An 18,039-nucleotide genomic window follows, 5' to 3' on the forward strand; every position below is an offset into this window, starting at 1 on the left:
TTATAGTTTTAGGTGAAAAAAAGCCAAAAACAAGAAGCTGCAAAACTCAGCTTTGAAAAACCGACTTTTTTTCATATTTGTTTTACATAAAAGTTTACCAAACACTATAATATTGTTTTTTTTTTTTTTTTTTTTGCAAAAGCACTTTTATAAAAAAGTTTATCAAACACTCTACTGCTTTATTTCACAGCTGCTTATTCTCACAGCATAGTAGAAGCAGTTGTTTTTCAAACCACAGCAATACCAAACCAGATAGACCGGTCAGTCAAGCGACTAGGTGGATCTTAACAGACAAAAATACCCTTTTCCTTTCTTGGACCATACATCTTATTGGCTGGCCTTCTCAACATATCATATACCTTCCCGCACTTGATATTGGGAACCTTCCCACGTTCGGACCACCACACCTGACGGCGTCGTTTCGTATTGTAAACAATCACCAGCTCTGCAAATTGCATCGCACTCTCCTTCTTCTTCCTCCTCTTGCTCTGCAAGTCGCTCCATCTCCATCTTCAAACGGTGTCGTATCGACTCGATTCTGAAGAAGTAAACAGTAATGGGGAAACAGAAAGGAGATGCAGCTAGGAGCAAGGCACGCCCTTCAAGCAGCAGGTAAAGAAAGACGAGAATTTTCGCTTTTTAAATTCTCAAAATTTCCAAGAAATTTCAATTTTCCATCGATATTTATGTGTTTAATATTTTATTATATGGATATTGATAGTCTGGCGGCGTCGCTGGTGCCGTCGGGTTCTACTGCCACGGTGGGCTTCGGTGGCTACGTCGGCGGTTCTCGCCTCGAGGCTTCCCTCCCCAGCGAAGATTCTACGCCCTATGTGGTACGTTTTGCATATTATTTATTAAATTTTGGAAGTATTTAATTAAGTTCTTGTTTTTAAGCTTAATGCATTTAAATCAACTGGTAGAATGTGTGTAATTTCTGTTATTTTTTTTTTTTTGTTTAACTTAATGCTTTGATAGTTTAATTAATTGGAATTAATTAATTTTTTCTTGGCTTTAAAATGCTGATTTAAGTTGGTCCGATGAGACTAAAGTTCCCATTTTGCTTAAAGAAATTTACTATTAATAAGGGAGTTCATGTGCAACCTCGTTTCGGATGAGCTGAGTATCGGGTTCCATGTTGATTTTTCGTTAATGCAGGACGTAGATAGTGAATTGGCTCTACATTTGAAGAGGCTCGCAAGGAAAGATCCGACCACCAAGGTAAGCTTGTGCAAACATGCGTGTTTTTAGCCCTAAATACTTTGATATTTGTTTGTGTGTGATGGTAAGATTTGATTTGACTTGTGCTCTTTAATAGCTTAAAGCTTTGGCATCTCTATCCGCCCTGCTCAAGGAAAAGTCCACAATGGACATAACACCAATCATTCCGCAATGGGTATGGTTTCTCGCTGCTTCATAATAACATTAGAGTTAAAGCAAAAGCATGTATCTTGCATTATAGTTTTGGCTGACTTTTTCATGTAATTTAGACATACGCCACTGTTTTTTTTTTTGTAGGCATTTGAATACAAAAAGCTTGTGGTGGACTACAATAGGGATGTTCGGCGAGCAACTCATGACACGATGAACAATCTTGTCACTGCTGTTGGGTTTGTATACTTTCACATTTTACTTTTCTGCCTGTTGTTTCTGGATAAAACATGCTGTTTTGAAATCTGTGAATTTAAAGGAGAATTCTATCCTGAGCTTTAAATCTTGTCGGATATACCGTGGATAATTCATTGCTTTGGTTTGTTAGTTGTATACATTTTTAGCTTGATGGATAAGCTCCTATGTGAGGTGAGGATTCTTTTTGAAAACAGCACAATAATTTTAGGCCTTGTTTGGTATCCTATTTGAAATTTTTTATAAAGTCTCAAAACATTTCTTAAGAATTTTTGTTGAAAACAATTTTCTTTAAGATCAAAAACTTGTTTGGTATGTGATTTAAAAATTTTAAATCTTACAACTTAAACTGGACAAAAAGATCCAAAAGGAGGGGGTCGGGAGAGAAAGAGGAGAGAGGAGGAAAGAAAGTAAGAGATGAGTGGAGGAAAGAGAAAGAAGTGAGAGGATCGGAGGAGATAGAGAGGAAGAGGAGTGAGAGAAAGAACCGAGAGAATGAAGAGAGCGGATTGGAGAAGAGACCAAAAAGGTTAAAAAAAAAAAAAAAAAAGAAGAGGGAGAGAGAAAGAAGAAAAGAGAGATAGATTTGGAGTGAGAGGGGGAGAAAGGAGAGAAAAGAAAGGAGTGAGTTTAAGTTTAAAAACTCTAAAAACTCACTTTTTGTGTTTTTAGATAATAGACTATATTTTTTAGTTAGTCTTGAGTTCAGTTTTTGAAAATAGTCCTACCAAACAAGTTTTTAAGGCCTAAAACTTGAAAATTGTTTTTGAGTTTAAAAAGTTGGATTCAAGTAGAGTACCAAATAGGCTCTAATAATCCACACACCATGTGATGGTTTTGTAAATGCTATTTTTTTCTTCTTTTTTCACATAGTTACATTGTGTGTAGAACCTCCCTCCTTCCCTGCCTCGGCGTCCCCTGACCTCTTTTTAGCATTTCTCAAACCTTATTCACATAGGACCTCTTTTAAAATGATTAAATTCCTATGCTTTGAAGTGCCTTTATTGTCAATGCATAGTAGTTGCATGTGTAAGATCATCATGTACTGATTAGCTCGACTTTTCCTAAATGCACTGAGACAATCATGGTTGTTTGTTTAGGAGAGATTTAGCTCCACATCTAAAGTCTCTGATGGGGCCATGGTGGTTTTCTCAATTCGACCGACTTTCTGAAGTTGCTCAAGCTGCAAAGCGCTCATTACAGGTTATTTTGCGACGTATTGTCATTTTTTGTGTTGCTTAGTATTAGATATTGCCCTCAAAATGCTAGATTTTGCATCAATAGAAGTATTGAAATTCTACTTGAAATGAAGAATGAAAATGAGTGTTGTATTTTAGAAATTTGTGAATTTTATCCCTTTTTCAAAGGAAACACAAAAATTCAAGGGCCGAGCCTAATGTAGAAAATTCAGAATCTATCAAGTATATTCTCATCGAAAAGGAATGTATTGAGTATAATAATCTATCAAGTATATTGCATGGAATAGGTGCAACCCTATTAGGCTGAATGCAGTGGAGTATGCCCCCACAATGGTACTTTATTGGTTGGAGATGTGCTATTCCAGAGTGCAATTTTTTGTCTGGGCTTTAGCTTTGATCTCTTGGCCTGGGCTACCTACCACACATTTGTGGTGTACTTGGGCCTCAAATTGGTCCAGCCTTCTCTTAACTGTTGCTACTGTTGCCTTAAGTTCATAATACTTATTCTCACCATATCCACACTTTTTGTAATATTTTCTTCTCAATTATTTCTTTCTTTTTGCGAGGGGCTATGAAGATTGTTTTATTGTTCAAACCTGGTGCTGATTGTCCTATTATTTGAAACTCCTTTTTGTGTTTCATATGTGACTTTGGGTTAATTCTTGACGTGACTGTAATTGTTGCTCACAACAGGCAGCTTTTCCAGCTCAGGAAAAGAGACTCGATGCTTTAATTTTATGCACAGCAGAGGTTTTTACCTATTTGGAAGAAAATCTGAGGCTTACGCCGCAAAGTATGTCTGAAAAAGCAACTGCTGTTGATGAATTAGAAGAGATGCATCAGCAGGTATGCTTTAGAATATGTTATCTTATCCCAGTGTAATATGCTTTAAACCATGAGCATATGTCTCATTAGAAGAACTTAATGAAACAATACTCTCAGATTTAATGTTTCTTATCCTGTTGGATTGCAGGTGATATCTTCTTCACTTCTGGCATTGGCTACACTTCTTGATGTCTTGGTTTGCAAACAACAAGGAAGACCAGACTCTGAGAAGATAAATGCTCCACCAAAACATGCTTTGAAAGCTAGGGAAACAGCTATTTCTTTTGCTGAAAACTTGTTCACTGCTCATAAATATTTTGTAGACTTCTTGAAATCTCCAATTTCTGCTATCCGTTCAGCCACATATTCTGTATTAAGTAGTTTCATTAGAAACATTCCTCATGCCTTTAGTGAAGGAAACATGAAAACTCTTGCTGCTGCAGTATTTGGTGCATTTCAGGAGACGGATCCTGCTTGTCATTCATCAATGTGGGATGCAGTTTTGCTATTTTCTAAAAGGTTTCCTGACAGTTGGACTTCTATTAATGTACAGAAAGTAGTACTAAATCGATTTTGGAATTTTCTTAGAAATGGGTGCTTTGGATCTCAGCAGATTTCTTATCCAGCTTTACTACCTTTTTTAGACACTGTACCATCTAAAGCAGTAGTGGGAGAAACTTTTTTGCTTGAATTTTTCCAGAACCTGTGGGCAGGAAGGAATCCATCTCATTCCTTAAATGCAGATAGATTAGCATTTCTTGGGGCTTTTAAAGACTGCTTTCTTTGGGGATTGCGTAATGCACCAAGGTGAGATTTTTTTCTGATGGTGTTCAATAATTTTGTGAATCGATCTGGTTTTGTGCCCAGTGGGATTTTCAGTTTATGTATTTTTCTTCTCTTTTTTTTTACTTTCATATTTTAATTGTTTTTCTTCTGATACCAGATATTGTGACAAAGTGGATTCCATATCTCCTTTTCAAGTAAATCTTGTTAAAAATGTTCTGGTAAAGCTGTTGTGGCGAGATTACCTTTTTGCTAGTAGCTCAAAACATAAGGAGAAAACCTTATCCAGATTATCAGCAGATTCATGTGAAAGTGGTTTGATTTCCAACGAGAAGACCATGGGAACATTGAATATTATGTACCCAATGAGCTACTTGAGAGAGTTGGGGAACTGCATTGTTGGGGTTCTTTCAGGCATTTATTCGCTCCAGCATGATTTGCTCTCAGCTTTCTCTGCAGAATTCGAGGAGAATTGTCTGGGTTTGTTTAATGATGATGGTAAATTGGGAACAGACAGTGAGCATGCAGAACGAATTATTCAATTTATATCATTACTTGGAGAACATGCAATGCAGAAAGGTCAAAGTTGGCCTTTGGGTTGTTTAGTTGGACCAATGTTATCTAAGTCATTCCCATTGATGAGATCACATGTAAGTAGCTATTGCACAACCCCTCGATAATTGAGATAAATTTATGTTAGGAATTATATATGTTCTTCTTCTGTGGATTGTAATATCCAGATAGCTTATAACTGATGAGATAGTTGTCTATGTTCTGGGTTAGCTGTAAATATCTGTTGTCTCTTGCTAGCATCTTTATTGGCTGCATCGGAATAGTACCTATGGTTACATGCTGACTTGTTTTTCCGTACATTGCAGCTTGTGGAGTATAAAAGTTCACTTTCTTTCGTTTTAGAAAACTCAACCTTTGTTGTCTTTCTGTTAATTCTTTCCCTTGCCTTCCAATTGTTGCAGTCTTCTGAAAATGTTTCAATTCAGTAGTTTTTTAAAGTTAATAAAGAAAAAGATTGTTATGGTAATGGGCGTAAAGATGGGTAGTGAATCCACTGAATTGAATTATGTCATCTTGAGAATCGATATATTGCATAATTTACATATTATGCTTTGTAACTTCTAGTATTCACTCTTCTATCTCGTTTTCTTGACATCAGGATTCACCTAATTGTGTGAAGATTCTGTCAGTTGCTGTTTCTGTATTTGGACCACGCAAGATAGTCCAAAAGCTTCTTATCCAAAAGAATCTTTCTTGGGATCATTCTATTGATAGGGGGGATAAAGAAGCAGAGGCAGATCTATTCATGCAAATATTCAAGGAGAAATTTGTTCCGTGGTGTTTGCATGGGAATAGCTGCTCCTTAAGTGCTCGGCTTGATTTGTTATTTTCGTTGTTTGATGATGAATATTTCTCTGAGCAATGGGATATTGTTATCAGATATGTGACTGCTCTGGAACATTCTGGATGTGCAACTTCTTTAGACTCTGACCACATAACCATATTGTCAATGCTCTTAGAGAAAGCAAGAGATCGAATTGCAAGCACTAAAGAAGGAGAAGTATCCATGGGCAACCCAGAAAACTGGCATCATGAGCTTCTAGAGTCAGCTGCTGTTTCTGTTGCTCGTTCCCCACCTTCCGGAACTTGTAATTCTCAGTTTTTGTGGTATGTGTAAAGTATTTGTTCTGACTGATTTTGTTAAGATTGAATAGCTCTAGATTATTCGTTCCTTCTTTCCTGGGATTGACTACTTCTATATTTAAAAAAGAAAGCTATTGATCATCTGAAAGCATCTTTGCTAAACTTGATTTATATGTATCTGGCTGATATTGTAACCTGAAAATGATTGCATAGGATTAAAGTCCTCATTTAATGTTGTGTTTCACTTTCACAGACTAAAACTTTATTGCCTTATCTGCAGCACTATTGTCGGTGGTTCAACAAAAAGCAATCAAACATCTTTTGTGTCAAGAAATACGTTGATCCTGATATTTGAGGAGGTATTCAAGAAGTTGCTTTCTTTTATTCTGGCATCCTCCTTTACTTGGGTTAGGAATGCAGGTACTCTATTGAGTCCCAATCTATTAACCTCTGTGGAAAACTGTATTGGGCCAGAATATGAAAGTTCCGTCACCATGTTTGAGATGGCTCAGTTTGCTCTTGGAGTACTTGATGGCGCCTTCTTTTCCTTGAAGAAACTGGGTGAAGAAAGTGGGCTGGTTCCAGTTATCTTATCAGCAGTTTTTATAATTGATTGGGAGTTTCTGTTATTATTAACAACAATAGATGATGCCCCTCATGATGAATCAAAGGAAAAATTGAAGGCCAGGCTGGGATTTGGTGAATCTTTTCATGCTTTCCGATGTAAGATAAGTAATCAGTTCTGGAAAAGCCTTGGCTTACACAATCGGCAGGCATTGGGGAATATTTTGATTCAGAGTATGAGATCTGCCATATTTATTGAAGATAAACTAGACACAGAAAAATTCACATCTTTGTGTTGCTTGTGGATGCTTGAAGTTCTTGATTGTGTCTCTCAGGATCAGTATGAGGAACAAAATCTGTTAGACCAACTTCTTTGCAAGGGTGATAGCTGGCCTTTGTGGATTGTTCCCAATTTTAGTAGCCCAGAGGGATTAGTGCTAAAAAATTCATCTGCTGATATCCAGGTACGTGGGGATTATTCAAATTATACATGTGTTAATGTTATACATTCTTGTTTATGCAATCTTCTGTTACATGGAATGTGTAGACTTGTAGACTTAATAGTTTACATATATGACAAATTCAGGACTTTGGCCATCGCAAGTTTGTTTCATTTATTTACAAGATCATCTCAGAAGTTGGGATTGATAGAGTTGTTGCTGGTCATATAAAACATAGTCTCCCTCCCTCCCAGGGAACAACAAATGAAGGGCTTACTCGATCTTGGCTTGCTTGTGAAATATTATGCACGTGGAGGTGGCCAGGAGGAAGTGCTGTTTCTTCATTCTTACCTTCCTTGAGTGCATATGCAAAGAGTAGAAATTACTCTTCCCAGGAGAGCTTGTTAGATTTTATTTTCAACATTTTACTTGATGGAGCACTTATTCATGGAGGATGTGATGCACAGAGTTTCGTCTATCTATGGCCTGCTTCAAATGATGAAGTGGAGGATATTGAAGAACCCTTCTTAAGAGCTCTTGTAGCTGTACTTTTCACTCTGTTTAATGATAATATATGGGAAAGAGAGAAAGCTGTGATGCTGTTGGAACTGCTTGTGAATAAGCTTTGTGTTGGTGAAGCAATAAATGCAAACTGTTTGAGGATTCTTCCTCTGATTGTTAATGTTCTTATTCGGCCATTAAGTCAAAGAAGCATCAAACCTAACGATGAAGAGACACAGCCTGATTCTTCTGGGGAAAATCGTGTACAGGATATTATTGAAGGCTGGCTTCAGAAAGCTGTATCATTTCCACCTTTGATCACATGGCAAACAGGACAAGGTAAATTCATGTAATTGCTGTAAGTCAATAAATCTATTTTTGTCATCTCACTAAGGTTAAGTATATAATCACATGGTTGAGAGTAAGAATAGAAACTGTTTTTATTTCATACATAGAATGCCCACCTTGACAGGGTAGGGCTGGCCTCCCTCATCTTTCACTTGTATTAAAGGGCCATGAATGATACTGCTTGAGGATTATGTGATTGATTTACGGTATTTTCTTCTCGGAAATTTTATTAATGTGTCATTTCTGTAGATATGGAAGATTGGCTTCAGTTGGTTATAGCTTGTTATCCCTTTGGTACACTGGGGGACATACAAACACCAAAGCTGGAGAGAAATGTCAGCTCTGCAGAGAGAACACTCCTACTTGAATTATTTCGGAAGCAGAGAGGTCCTGGCACATCAACTGTAATTAATCAGCTTCCAGTTGTGCAGACTTTACTATCTCGGCTAATGGTTATTTCAGTTGGTTATTGTTGGAAGGAGTTTAATGAAGAAGACTGGGAGTTTGTGTTATCTCAGTTAAGGCGCTGGATTCAGTCAGCTGTTGTAATGATGGAGGAAATTGCTGAAAATATTAATGACATTATCACAAGCCGCCTTCCTTCTGATAATCTCGATGCTGTCCTTAATAAGCTTGGGAAAATTGTCTATATTTCAGATTCCTTTACTATAGACATTGCGAAGAATGCCCTTTTATCATTTTCTCTCTGTTGTGGACCTTTTGGTCTCCAGCAAGCAGAAGATGCAGATAACATAAACCCCTTGAGAACAGAAAGATGGGACCCCATCAAAGATCGAATTTTAGAGGGTATACTTAGATTGTTCTTTTGCACCGGCATTGCAGAGGCCATCGCACGCTCTTGTTGTGATGAGGCTGCATCTCTCATTTCATCATCCCGATTTGAACATTCGCATTTTTGGGAGTTGGTGGCCTCAAATGTTGTCAACTCATCGACAAACGCTAGAGACAGAGCAGTGAAGTCAATAGAATTTTGGGGGCTCAGCAAAGGAGCCATTAGCGCTTTGTATGCAATCCTTTTTTCTTCGAAACCCGTTCCTTTGTTGCAGTTTGCCGCTTATTCTATTATTTCATCGGAACCTGTATTACAGTTCGCTATTGTTGAAGACAAAACTTCTTTAGACAGTGTCACTAATGGCGAAGAGGATTCATCCCCTCTTGATATATCAACAGAAACAAGCATCCATTTAAAAGAGGAAATATCTTGCATGATTGAAAAGCTACCATATAAGGTTCTTGAAATGGACCTGGTGGCAGAGCAGAGGGTAAATGTGCTTTCACATAGTAGCTAAATGAATCATTATGGCCTGCGTTCCATCATTATATCTTCAGTTACTTAGTACTTTCTAGCTCTCTGCGATGGTTTTTTATTTCTTTTGTTCTCAAATTTGCAGGTACATGTCTTCCTTGCGTGGTCTTTGTTGCTATCTCATTTATGGTCATTACCGTCCTCATCACCTGCAAGGGAGAGACTCGTCCAGTATATACAAGATTCTGCTAGTTCGGTGATTCTAGATTGCCTTTTCCAGCATATTCCTCTAGAACTGTGCATGGCACCTCTTCTTAAGAAGAAAGATACAGCGCTTCCTGCTGGTATAGCAGAAGCTGCAGCTGCAGCAACACACGCCATCAAAACTGGTTCAGTATTGTTTTCTGTACAATCTCTGTGGCCTGTTGAACCTGTGAAAATAGCTTTGCTTTCTGGAGCAATGTTTGGTTTGATGCTCCGCATCCTTCCTGCTTATGTAAGACAGTGGTTCAGTGATTTACGTGATCGTTCTACATCCTCTGCAATTGAATCCTTCACAAGATCATGGTGCAGCCCACCTCTCATCACAAACGAATTAAGCCTGGTATGTATAGCTTGAAAGATATTGTTAATTTTGTGTTGCTTCTGAGGTGGCCGTAGCTTGTCAACCATGATTTTACTCCGCTGCTTCTCTAGTGCAAACTTGTTCATACACGCAGGAATCTATAAAATGCTGTTATAATTGATAACTTAACCATGTTTGCAGTGCGATTATTGAACAGTTGTAGACTAGTATCCTCAATTACTTTAGCAATCAAGAATAGTATCCTCAATGACAATAAATTGTGTTCTAATTCTCGTGCAGATTAAAAAGGATGAAATAACTGATGAGAATTTTTCGATTATCGTAAGCAAGTCAGCAAATGAGGTTGTTGCTACCTATACAAAGGATGAGACTGGACTGGACCTTGTTATCCGTCTTCCTTCATCTTACCCGTTACGACCAGTCGATGTTGATTGTCGGAGGAGCCTAGGTATTAGTGAAGTGAAGCAGAGAAAATGGTTGATGTCTATGGCGTCTTTCGTTCGTAATCAGGTAAATTGAACTAATTAACCTTGCATTTATAGGAGAATTACACTTATCACTTAGTGGCAATAGCGAAGACTAACAAATCTTTCTAATACTATTATAAAATTTGATTTGATCATGAACGTATATGCGGGAAACAGCAGCACACACTGAAACTGGGTTTTTGATTTTTTGGTAAATGAAGCGGGGTAATTTGATCTTACACAAGTCGGGTCTAAAGATTAGCGAGGGAGACGAAAGGAAAGTTCAGAATAACATGAATAGGTCGTAATAACAAAGCGGATGGACCAATTCAATAGTTTTTTTAACTTGTGTGATGCAGAATGGAGCTTTATCAGAAGCTATCAAGATATGGAAGCGCAACTTTGACAAAGAATTCGAAGGTGTGGAGGAGTGCCCTATTTGTTACAGCGTCATCCATACTGCAAACCACAGCCTTCCTCGCCTTGCCTGCAAGACCTGCAAGCACAAGTTCCATTCCGCTTGCCTCTTCAAGTGGTTCTCAACTTCTCACAAATCAACTTGCCCGTTGTGCCAGTCTCCATTCTGATACCACACAAAAATTAAACGTTTATCCGGTCGGTATAAGTACCGGTGGTTGGCTTTTGATTGTGATCGGAGAATGTGAATTCTACCTTATGAGCTCCCTCCATGCCGAGTGCAGCCAAGTTTTTTGAATGCTACATCTTAGTTGTGTAATTAGAATCTTGGTTTTTCTTTAACCCGACACTCCTTTTCGATTATATATGCTTAGAGCTTTTAGGTTATAATTATTTCTCAGTAGTTTCTAATGACGAATGTGACCCGAATCTTGCTTCACCTTGGATGTTAGAGCAATCTATAAAGGCTTGTATATTCAAAGTAACTAAGTGCACACCCTAATTAAGTTCTTGCAAGATTTCTGCTTTAACTGATGTGCGACTCTTTAAGTTTAACCTTTACATCTTCATATGCCCCCTTTATGTGTGGCGAATTTCTAAACCAAACATGTGAATAAAACAAATGGAGTGACATGGGCACATCTAGTTGGTTGGCTTCACACGTGAAACAAATTGCTTTGATATCATAAAGAAAACTGAGGTTTCATCATAAAACCATAAAAAGAGTAGCCCAATCTACTTGTAAACCCTTGCAAGATTCCTCCTCATCGGTGACTCTTTATGTCTACAGTCTGAAAAAGGTTACCAGTTTCTCAAATATATCTGAAAATGCAAATGAAATGAGTAGAGTTGAGTTCAACATCGAAACTACAAAATGTAAACTGATCTACATATGATACAATGCCTTCAGACACTTATCCGATCGCACTACAAGTTCAATGATAAAAATAAACGATATTTTTGCTATGATCATGAGTAAGTTAATCAAAAGCAGTAACAAATTCTGATTGAATAAGATCAAAATCAACGGGGCAGTGAGGCGGGAAAAAAAAAAAAAAAAAAAAAAACAGCTCTGCCAGTTTGTGTCTTCTGTAACTACCGTGATACAAAAATCATATTCGCCTTTCACCCTATCGAAAGGAACCAACCGTTTCCCGTGTCAAAGGAACTAAATATCAGCCCGCATCAAAGGAACTAGCCATCTCATTTCTGCTCCATTTCCATTCGACAAGTAGTATACTTTCTTCCAGTTTTCCTCTGTGAATGCTTCGCGGCGAATAAGCCTCTGTCTGCCATATAATACAGTAGAAAAAGGCTGAGAATGTGAAAAGTTTGAAGGGCAAAAACATTACGAAAGTTTTAGACATGAAAGCAAGCCTCCGACGAGTTTGATTGTCTACAAAGCACTGACATAAAGAATAATGCATTTTCATTATGTGGTTGTTGGCCTAATGTCAGTCACTTGAATTTGAAGGACACCAAACCATGTCTGACACATTAATAATTATTGTCTTAAACTGAAAATTAAGATACATGTACTATCTATCTTTTACTAATTTTTCAAATGACATTCGCACGTGTCATGGTAAAACAAATTAAATCAGAGTATATACGCAATCTAATATAAAATGATGCGATAAGACTGCATTGGAAACTTGGCAAGCATTAACTACATACCTAAGGTAGTAATGGCAAACAGCTGCTGCTTCATCTAAAGTGTAGCGTGAAAGGTTGACGCGAGCATCTACGGGCACATCTGGCAAGTCTTGACGAAGCTTTCCTACTGCTGTTGAATGTGAAAATGCGCCCACCATCATGTCATCATTCCGCATAGATCTAAAAGGCTTCACCTGGAAAAATTGTGTCACATGTGTGTGCATCAGTTTTCAATATACAAAATATTGCAGACAAACCATAACTTAATACCAACTTGTACACCCAAACTTGATTGCATAAACAAAATAATCAAATAAGAACCACATCCGAAGGAGAACGAGATTATTTGAAGCTGTAATACAAAACCTAGATAAACATAGATGAATGGACATTCTGATGGTCCTCACATATAAAGATTTACGAATTACAAGCATACACCAACATTATTCTCAACCAAACAGAGGGGACCTACCGTAGCGAGTTCTTTAGCATGTATTGGTCGAGTAGAACGAACAGTTACTGGCTCTTCATACTCGCTGAACGTAAACCAGTTATTATACTGCAGAAAGCGAGCATAAAAATATAGCAAAAGTTTACAACACAGCTCTAGAAACAAAATTCATTAATAAAATAAATATCAATTATCAAGTAATCAGCTGCACCTGATCAATTGCAATAAGCACGGGAATATTTTTCACAAGAGATAATTCCTTCCTCAAATGAACTACCACTCCAACAGCTGCATGAGTGTGCCTGATTCCTGAATTAACAAGGTCATATAGAGTTGAACCTTCAGGCATTGCCATGGAATCAGTTCCATCTCTCATCCACCCAACACCAGCACCTTCTCCCAAAGGAATAGGATCAAGTATTTGGCACAACAATTGTTTTAAATGGGATTCGTTATATTTCAGGAAATCCTGGAACAAAATGACAAAAAAGATGAATACAAAGCCATGGAGATGATCAAGAGCACATAATCCGAGATTTATGGACTATTCTTATTTGTCAAAATTTAATCCCTTCAAAGGTACTCAGAGACTACCGATCGTATTTAAGGCAACAGCATGTTATAATACAGAAAAGAAAGCTCCACAATCTTACCTTCAGAATATTTTCAGCCTGAACAGGCGTGTCCCAAAGACCTGTTTGTGGGTTTTTATAGAAGAATCCTCCATGAGTCCACTCCCTGCCTCTCGGAACATATAAAACCAACCAACCTTCCTCACGAGCCCATTGAACTAACATTGCAAGAGTAATACTCTTTCCGCAGCTTACAGGACCGTCCAAGACAATCTGCTTTTGAGCTTTTTTACCTGAAAAGGAAAACATGGATAAGGGCATCTTACACATGATCCATCATTCAACATGTACGTGAAACTAAAGTATGCATTGCAACGTCGATTATCTATAAAGGGACATTGGAAACAATGAAAAGCATATGAGGCCTTGCCAAACTAAGCAATCCAAGATATTTATCCAATTTCCTAGCCTCCTCATTTTCAACCCTAGTGATTAGCAATTTTCTAGTACATGAATTATGAAGTTATGAACCCTTGGAAATCTATACTAATCAAAATTGGGTCTTTAAAATGGAGTTAGATCATACTGAGCTACAACATAAAACCCATCATTTTCAACTGTACTAAGTACGAATTACAGCATCAATTAACTATAAAGCAATATCAGAATCTATAAAAAGCATAACGAGGCCTTGTCAGATTAAGAAATCTAAAAAATTTATGAAACTTTCTAGCTTCCTAGTTTCCTACTCCAATGACTAACAATTTTCTAGCATAATGAGCCATTGGACATCTATAGATATCAAAATCGGAACTTTAAAATCGAGATAGATCATAATATGCTACAACAAAAAACAATCCTTTTCAACTGTGCCGAATAAAAGCATTAGTCTCAAACTTTACCAGCTCTAAACAAGTAATGCATTATGCATCAATCAACGGAACACAAAGCACGCACCTTTGCTGCTAACCGAGTCCAACGGCGGGTCCACGATCCTTCGAAAGTTGTCACGAAGATCGAGAAAGCTCTGGCGGACGATCACCGCGCTCTGCATTGCGTCCTCGAACTCCTTCACCATCCCCAATGGCAACCCCTCGGGCAAAACATTGTTCAATTCCTCCATCCTTCAAATCAAAAAGCATTCACATCCCAATAAATACACACATAGATACAGAGCTACATCGACTTCGTTACAGATTTCGATTAGGGTAAGGGTTTTACTTGAGCTTGAAGTAGGAGCAGGTGTCCTTGCGACTGAGCTGAGAGAGTGTCGGAGTGGAAGTGAACAGAGGACGGCCGTTGGGTCCCACATCGAGCGACCGGTCCTTCTCGTCGGCTTGGAGCTGGCGGGCGCGGGAATTTTTGCCGGAGAGAGCCGCGTTGACCTCCGATACGGCGTCGTCGGCGGCTGCTGCCGGATCGTTTTTGGATTTGCCGGTCTTCTTCGTCTTCTTGGCCATGGTGTCCTTGGACGTCGAGTAGCTCATCGTCGCCGTCAGCCTCCATGGCTCGGGTCTTGGGCCGCCCGACCCGGATGCCCGTCGGAGAAGGGTCCGAAACATTTCGCCGTCCTCAAGGGTTTTGCGAGGTTTTTTGGAGGAGAAGGCGAAACAGCGTTGCCACTGTGAAATTGGCCACACCGGTTGGTGGGTAAAATTGTAATTTTGAGAAAAAGTGGGCCTAAATCTATTTGGTCAAAAAAAAGGGCCTGACAGTCGGTAATATTTTGGGTCAGATGGGCTTCGTCTCTTTCGAATCTGTGTGGCTGGGTTTTGGAAGTATAAGCCCACCAAAGCAGAAGTGTAAATACAATCCATGCCACGGTGTGAAACTTGTACCCAGTGCACAACCCTAAAGACACCACCCATGTGTTCGAAAAGTAAATCACATATCAAATATACGTTTGTCACTTGATAAATGGGTGTAAGAGAGAATCTCTCTTTTCATAGAGGTAACTCTACCATCGTATGGTGAATCGACTTTCATCAGAGAATGAGCCCCCAAATGTGTCAGCTTTGTGTTTTTAAATAGCACTACCCTGGTGGACGGTATAGTTAGATAATAGAAAACGAATAAAATGATTTTGAGTGATTGATAAATATAGTAAGATTAATGATAATAGACAGTGCACAATAGTGGTGTTTGTGGCATGGACAATAAGTGAGCTAATGGGGTCAGAGTTAAAGATTGTGTGATCCAACTCAAAAGGATTTGACTTTAAAAGAAAGTAACAAGTTACAATTAACAAGAACAGAAAGGTTTATCACAACCAGTTGCATTATTGGTGTGCCGTCCTGTATTTTCAACACACTAACAAATCTCTCATTCACAGAGGCCATAACACGTGTCAAAAGAAAAGAAAAGAACCAGGCAGATTATAAAATACGGGAAAGGATCCTCGCCAGATTCTTTTCTTGGGGATCCCATGATCGTGACCGTTCATCGTACATTGTACGGATACAAATCATTTTAAATTTAAAATTTAAAATTAAATATAAATAGTACCTAACGAAACCTGACCTCACGATGCATGATAAACGATCACAATCATGAGATCCCCAAGAAAAAGATTCAGCATCCTTTTCCATAAAATACAGCAACTACTTCACTAACATATTTTAATCTCCACAATGCTTGGTTTATAAGTTTATATTGTAAAGTGGAGACTTGTGGAACACGATCGATAGTTCACATTTCTTTTTCTGGTAAAAATCTTTCACATTTTGGAAACCATACATGCGGATAACTTCCTCACCAATAAACCAATCACTGTATTCTGATATGTTAGGACTAAAAATTTGCTTTTTGCTTACTATTGAGAGCAAGAATATCACGTATGTGAGAAATTAAGGATCTTATAACTTGTTGGACTATTTCTCGTATTGATATATAATTTTATGGTGGAATTTCAACTTTTTTCATAGTATCAGAGTGAGTTGGTCTTTGTATAAGCCCAAAGACAACACATGTTCCACATCACCTATTCTGTATTATTCACGTGTTAAGTTTGAAATTTCTTTACACTTGAGGAGATGTGTTTAAAGAATGAATCCTAGATACAGAAAATAAGGAATCTTGTATATATTTATAAGTAGTTACAATGGTATGATAGCTCCAAAATTGAATTCGATTCGTAATGTACCGTCTTTGGGATGTTTGAAGAGTCACACTATGGATCATAATATTTGATTTTTTAAATAATGTGACGTAGAATTAGAAGAGCAGTTCAAATCGGCGAATTTCGATGTGAATAGTGTTCTTTGTGATGAATGGAGTTTTCGAAGTCAGTTAATGGTGCAAGATACCTTTCTGAAATAAGAATATGACGAATCAAATACATTGCTTTACGGCGACCTAAGACGAATTTCGGGAGTTTGAGATCGTTTGGTGGATCAAAGAGTAATGTTATTCATACCATATTTTTATACCATTTTAGGTGGAATCTGATGTGAACAGCCACATCATTTGAAAATTTTGCAAAACCCAAGGAAAGAATAAAGAAATACTACTCGTATACCACAATTATCATTTAATTAACTAATTTTTCTTAATTATTAGTTTATTAAATAATGAACTAAATTTAAAAATTTGATTAATTCAAATGATGTGACTGTCTACATCAAATGCTACCTAAGGTGGTATGAAAATATGATACAAAAATATAGTATGAATATCATTACTCATGGATCAAAACCAAATTTAGTTATTTTGGGCATCTTCCTGTTTTGTATGTTTTTGTTGTTAGGGTCTCATGAAACTATTTCAACATCTTTTATGATTGTATTTTTGTTATCATTTTCATAATATTATCATCTGAGTGAAAATTAGATTTCTAAACTATTTTTTCAGAAAAACCCGTCTTTGAATTATAAAAATCTGCCAATTACATCCCTAATTTAAATTCGAAGCTACTATATTCAATTTTCCGTCAATTTAAGTCATGTTACTTACATGTGATACACATTGGAGGGTAGATTTGTAATTTTTCATAAAGAAATAGTGTATGAAGTTAACTTTGAAGGGTAAATTAGACATTAGATATTCAACCTATATGAAATGTTAAGGGCTTATAGGTGGAAAAAAAAATGATAGTATTACACTCTAAAGTGTGTCAAGTGACTTAAGTTAACGAAAAATTGGATAAAATAGCTTTGAATATAATAGTATGGATGAAATTAGCGATTTCTAATGAATTGAGGGACTTAATTTATCCAAAAAACAATCCATGAACCTAATTTTCATTGAGGTGATAGTTCAAGGACTAAATCGGCACTTTACTCTATTAAGAAAGTTGAGATTTTTTCAATTATTATATGAGAATCCAAAATTATTCATACGAAGGAAGCGTGCAATTCATTTAGGCTGATGTTGTTTACACACTCTTCATTAATATCTGTCATTTATTCTTCTCAATTCATTCGATTCGACGACAGAAAAATAGAGAGGGATGTGTAGGAGGTAAAAAATGGTGTGTAGATACTAGTTTAGAAAATTTTCGAACTATTTGTTTCATTTCACATGGTATCCTATAGTTAAACCCTAAACTCTAAATTCACTAATATTATAACACACTCACACACCAGTTGGTACTGCAGTATTCCTTTTCACTTGTAAGTGAGAGGTTCTACGTTCGACTCTCGTCAAAAGCAAATTTAAACCATATTATTATGATTAGCCTAGT

At 37.4% G+C, this 18,039-nt stretch overlaps 2 protein-coding genes across 2 annotated transcripts; one reads left to right on the plus strand and one right to left on the minus strand.

Annotated features, from left to right (window-relative positions):
* Nucleotides 1-355: 355 nt before the first annotated feature.
* LOC137714908 (HEAT/U-box domain-containing protein) lies at nucleotides 356-11,209 on the plus strand. The gene is made up of 16 exons (XM_068454069.2): nucleotides 356-612; nucleotides 722-836; nucleotides 1,159-1,221; nucleotides 1,319-1,396; nucleotides 1,519-1,610; nucleotides 2,727-2,829; nucleotides 3,519-3,671; nucleotides 3,799-4,457; nucleotides 4,594-5,083; nucleotides 5,605-6,113; nucleotides 6,370-7,117; nucleotides 7,240-7,933; nucleotides 8,192-9,225; nucleotides 9,355-9,813; nucleotides 10,075-10,305; nucleotides 10,622-11,209. Exons 1-16 carry the CDS (start codon nucleotides 557-559, stop codon nucleotides 10,847-10,849), a joined length of 5,712 nt encoding a protein of 1,903 aa, XP_068310170.2. The 5' UTR covers nucleotides 356-556; the 3' UTR covers nucleotides 10,850-11,209.
* Nucleotides 11,210-11,487: 278 nt separating this feature from the next.
* LOC137714909 (uncharacterized) lies at nucleotides 11,488-14,987 on the minus strand. Its single transcript, XM_068454070.2, has 7 exons — nucleotides 14,580-14,987; nucleotides 14,316-14,482; nucleotides 13,440-13,651; nucleotides 12,998-13,255; nucleotides 12,808-12,894; nucleotides 12,357-12,529; nucleotides 11,488-11,968 (listed from the first exon to the last, which is right to left on the minus strand). The coding sequence occupies exons 1-7, from the start codon at nucleotides 14,918-14,920 to the stop codon at nucleotides 11,848-11,850; spliced, it is 1,359 nt and encodes a 452-aa protein (XP_068310171.2). The 5' UTR covers nucleotides 14,921-14,987; the 3' UTR covers nucleotides 11,488-11,847.
* Between the last annotated feature and the right edge of the window lie 3,052 nt (nucleotides 14,988-18,039).

This window comes from Pyrus communis, chromosome 3 (genome assembly GCF_041283825.1).
Source record: "Pyrus communis isolate YQ-2024b chromosome 3, ASM4128382v1, whole genome shotgun sequence".
Lineage (NCBI taxonomy): Eukaryota > Viridiplantae > Streptophyta > Magnoliopsida > Rosales > Rosaceae > Pyrus > Pyrus communis.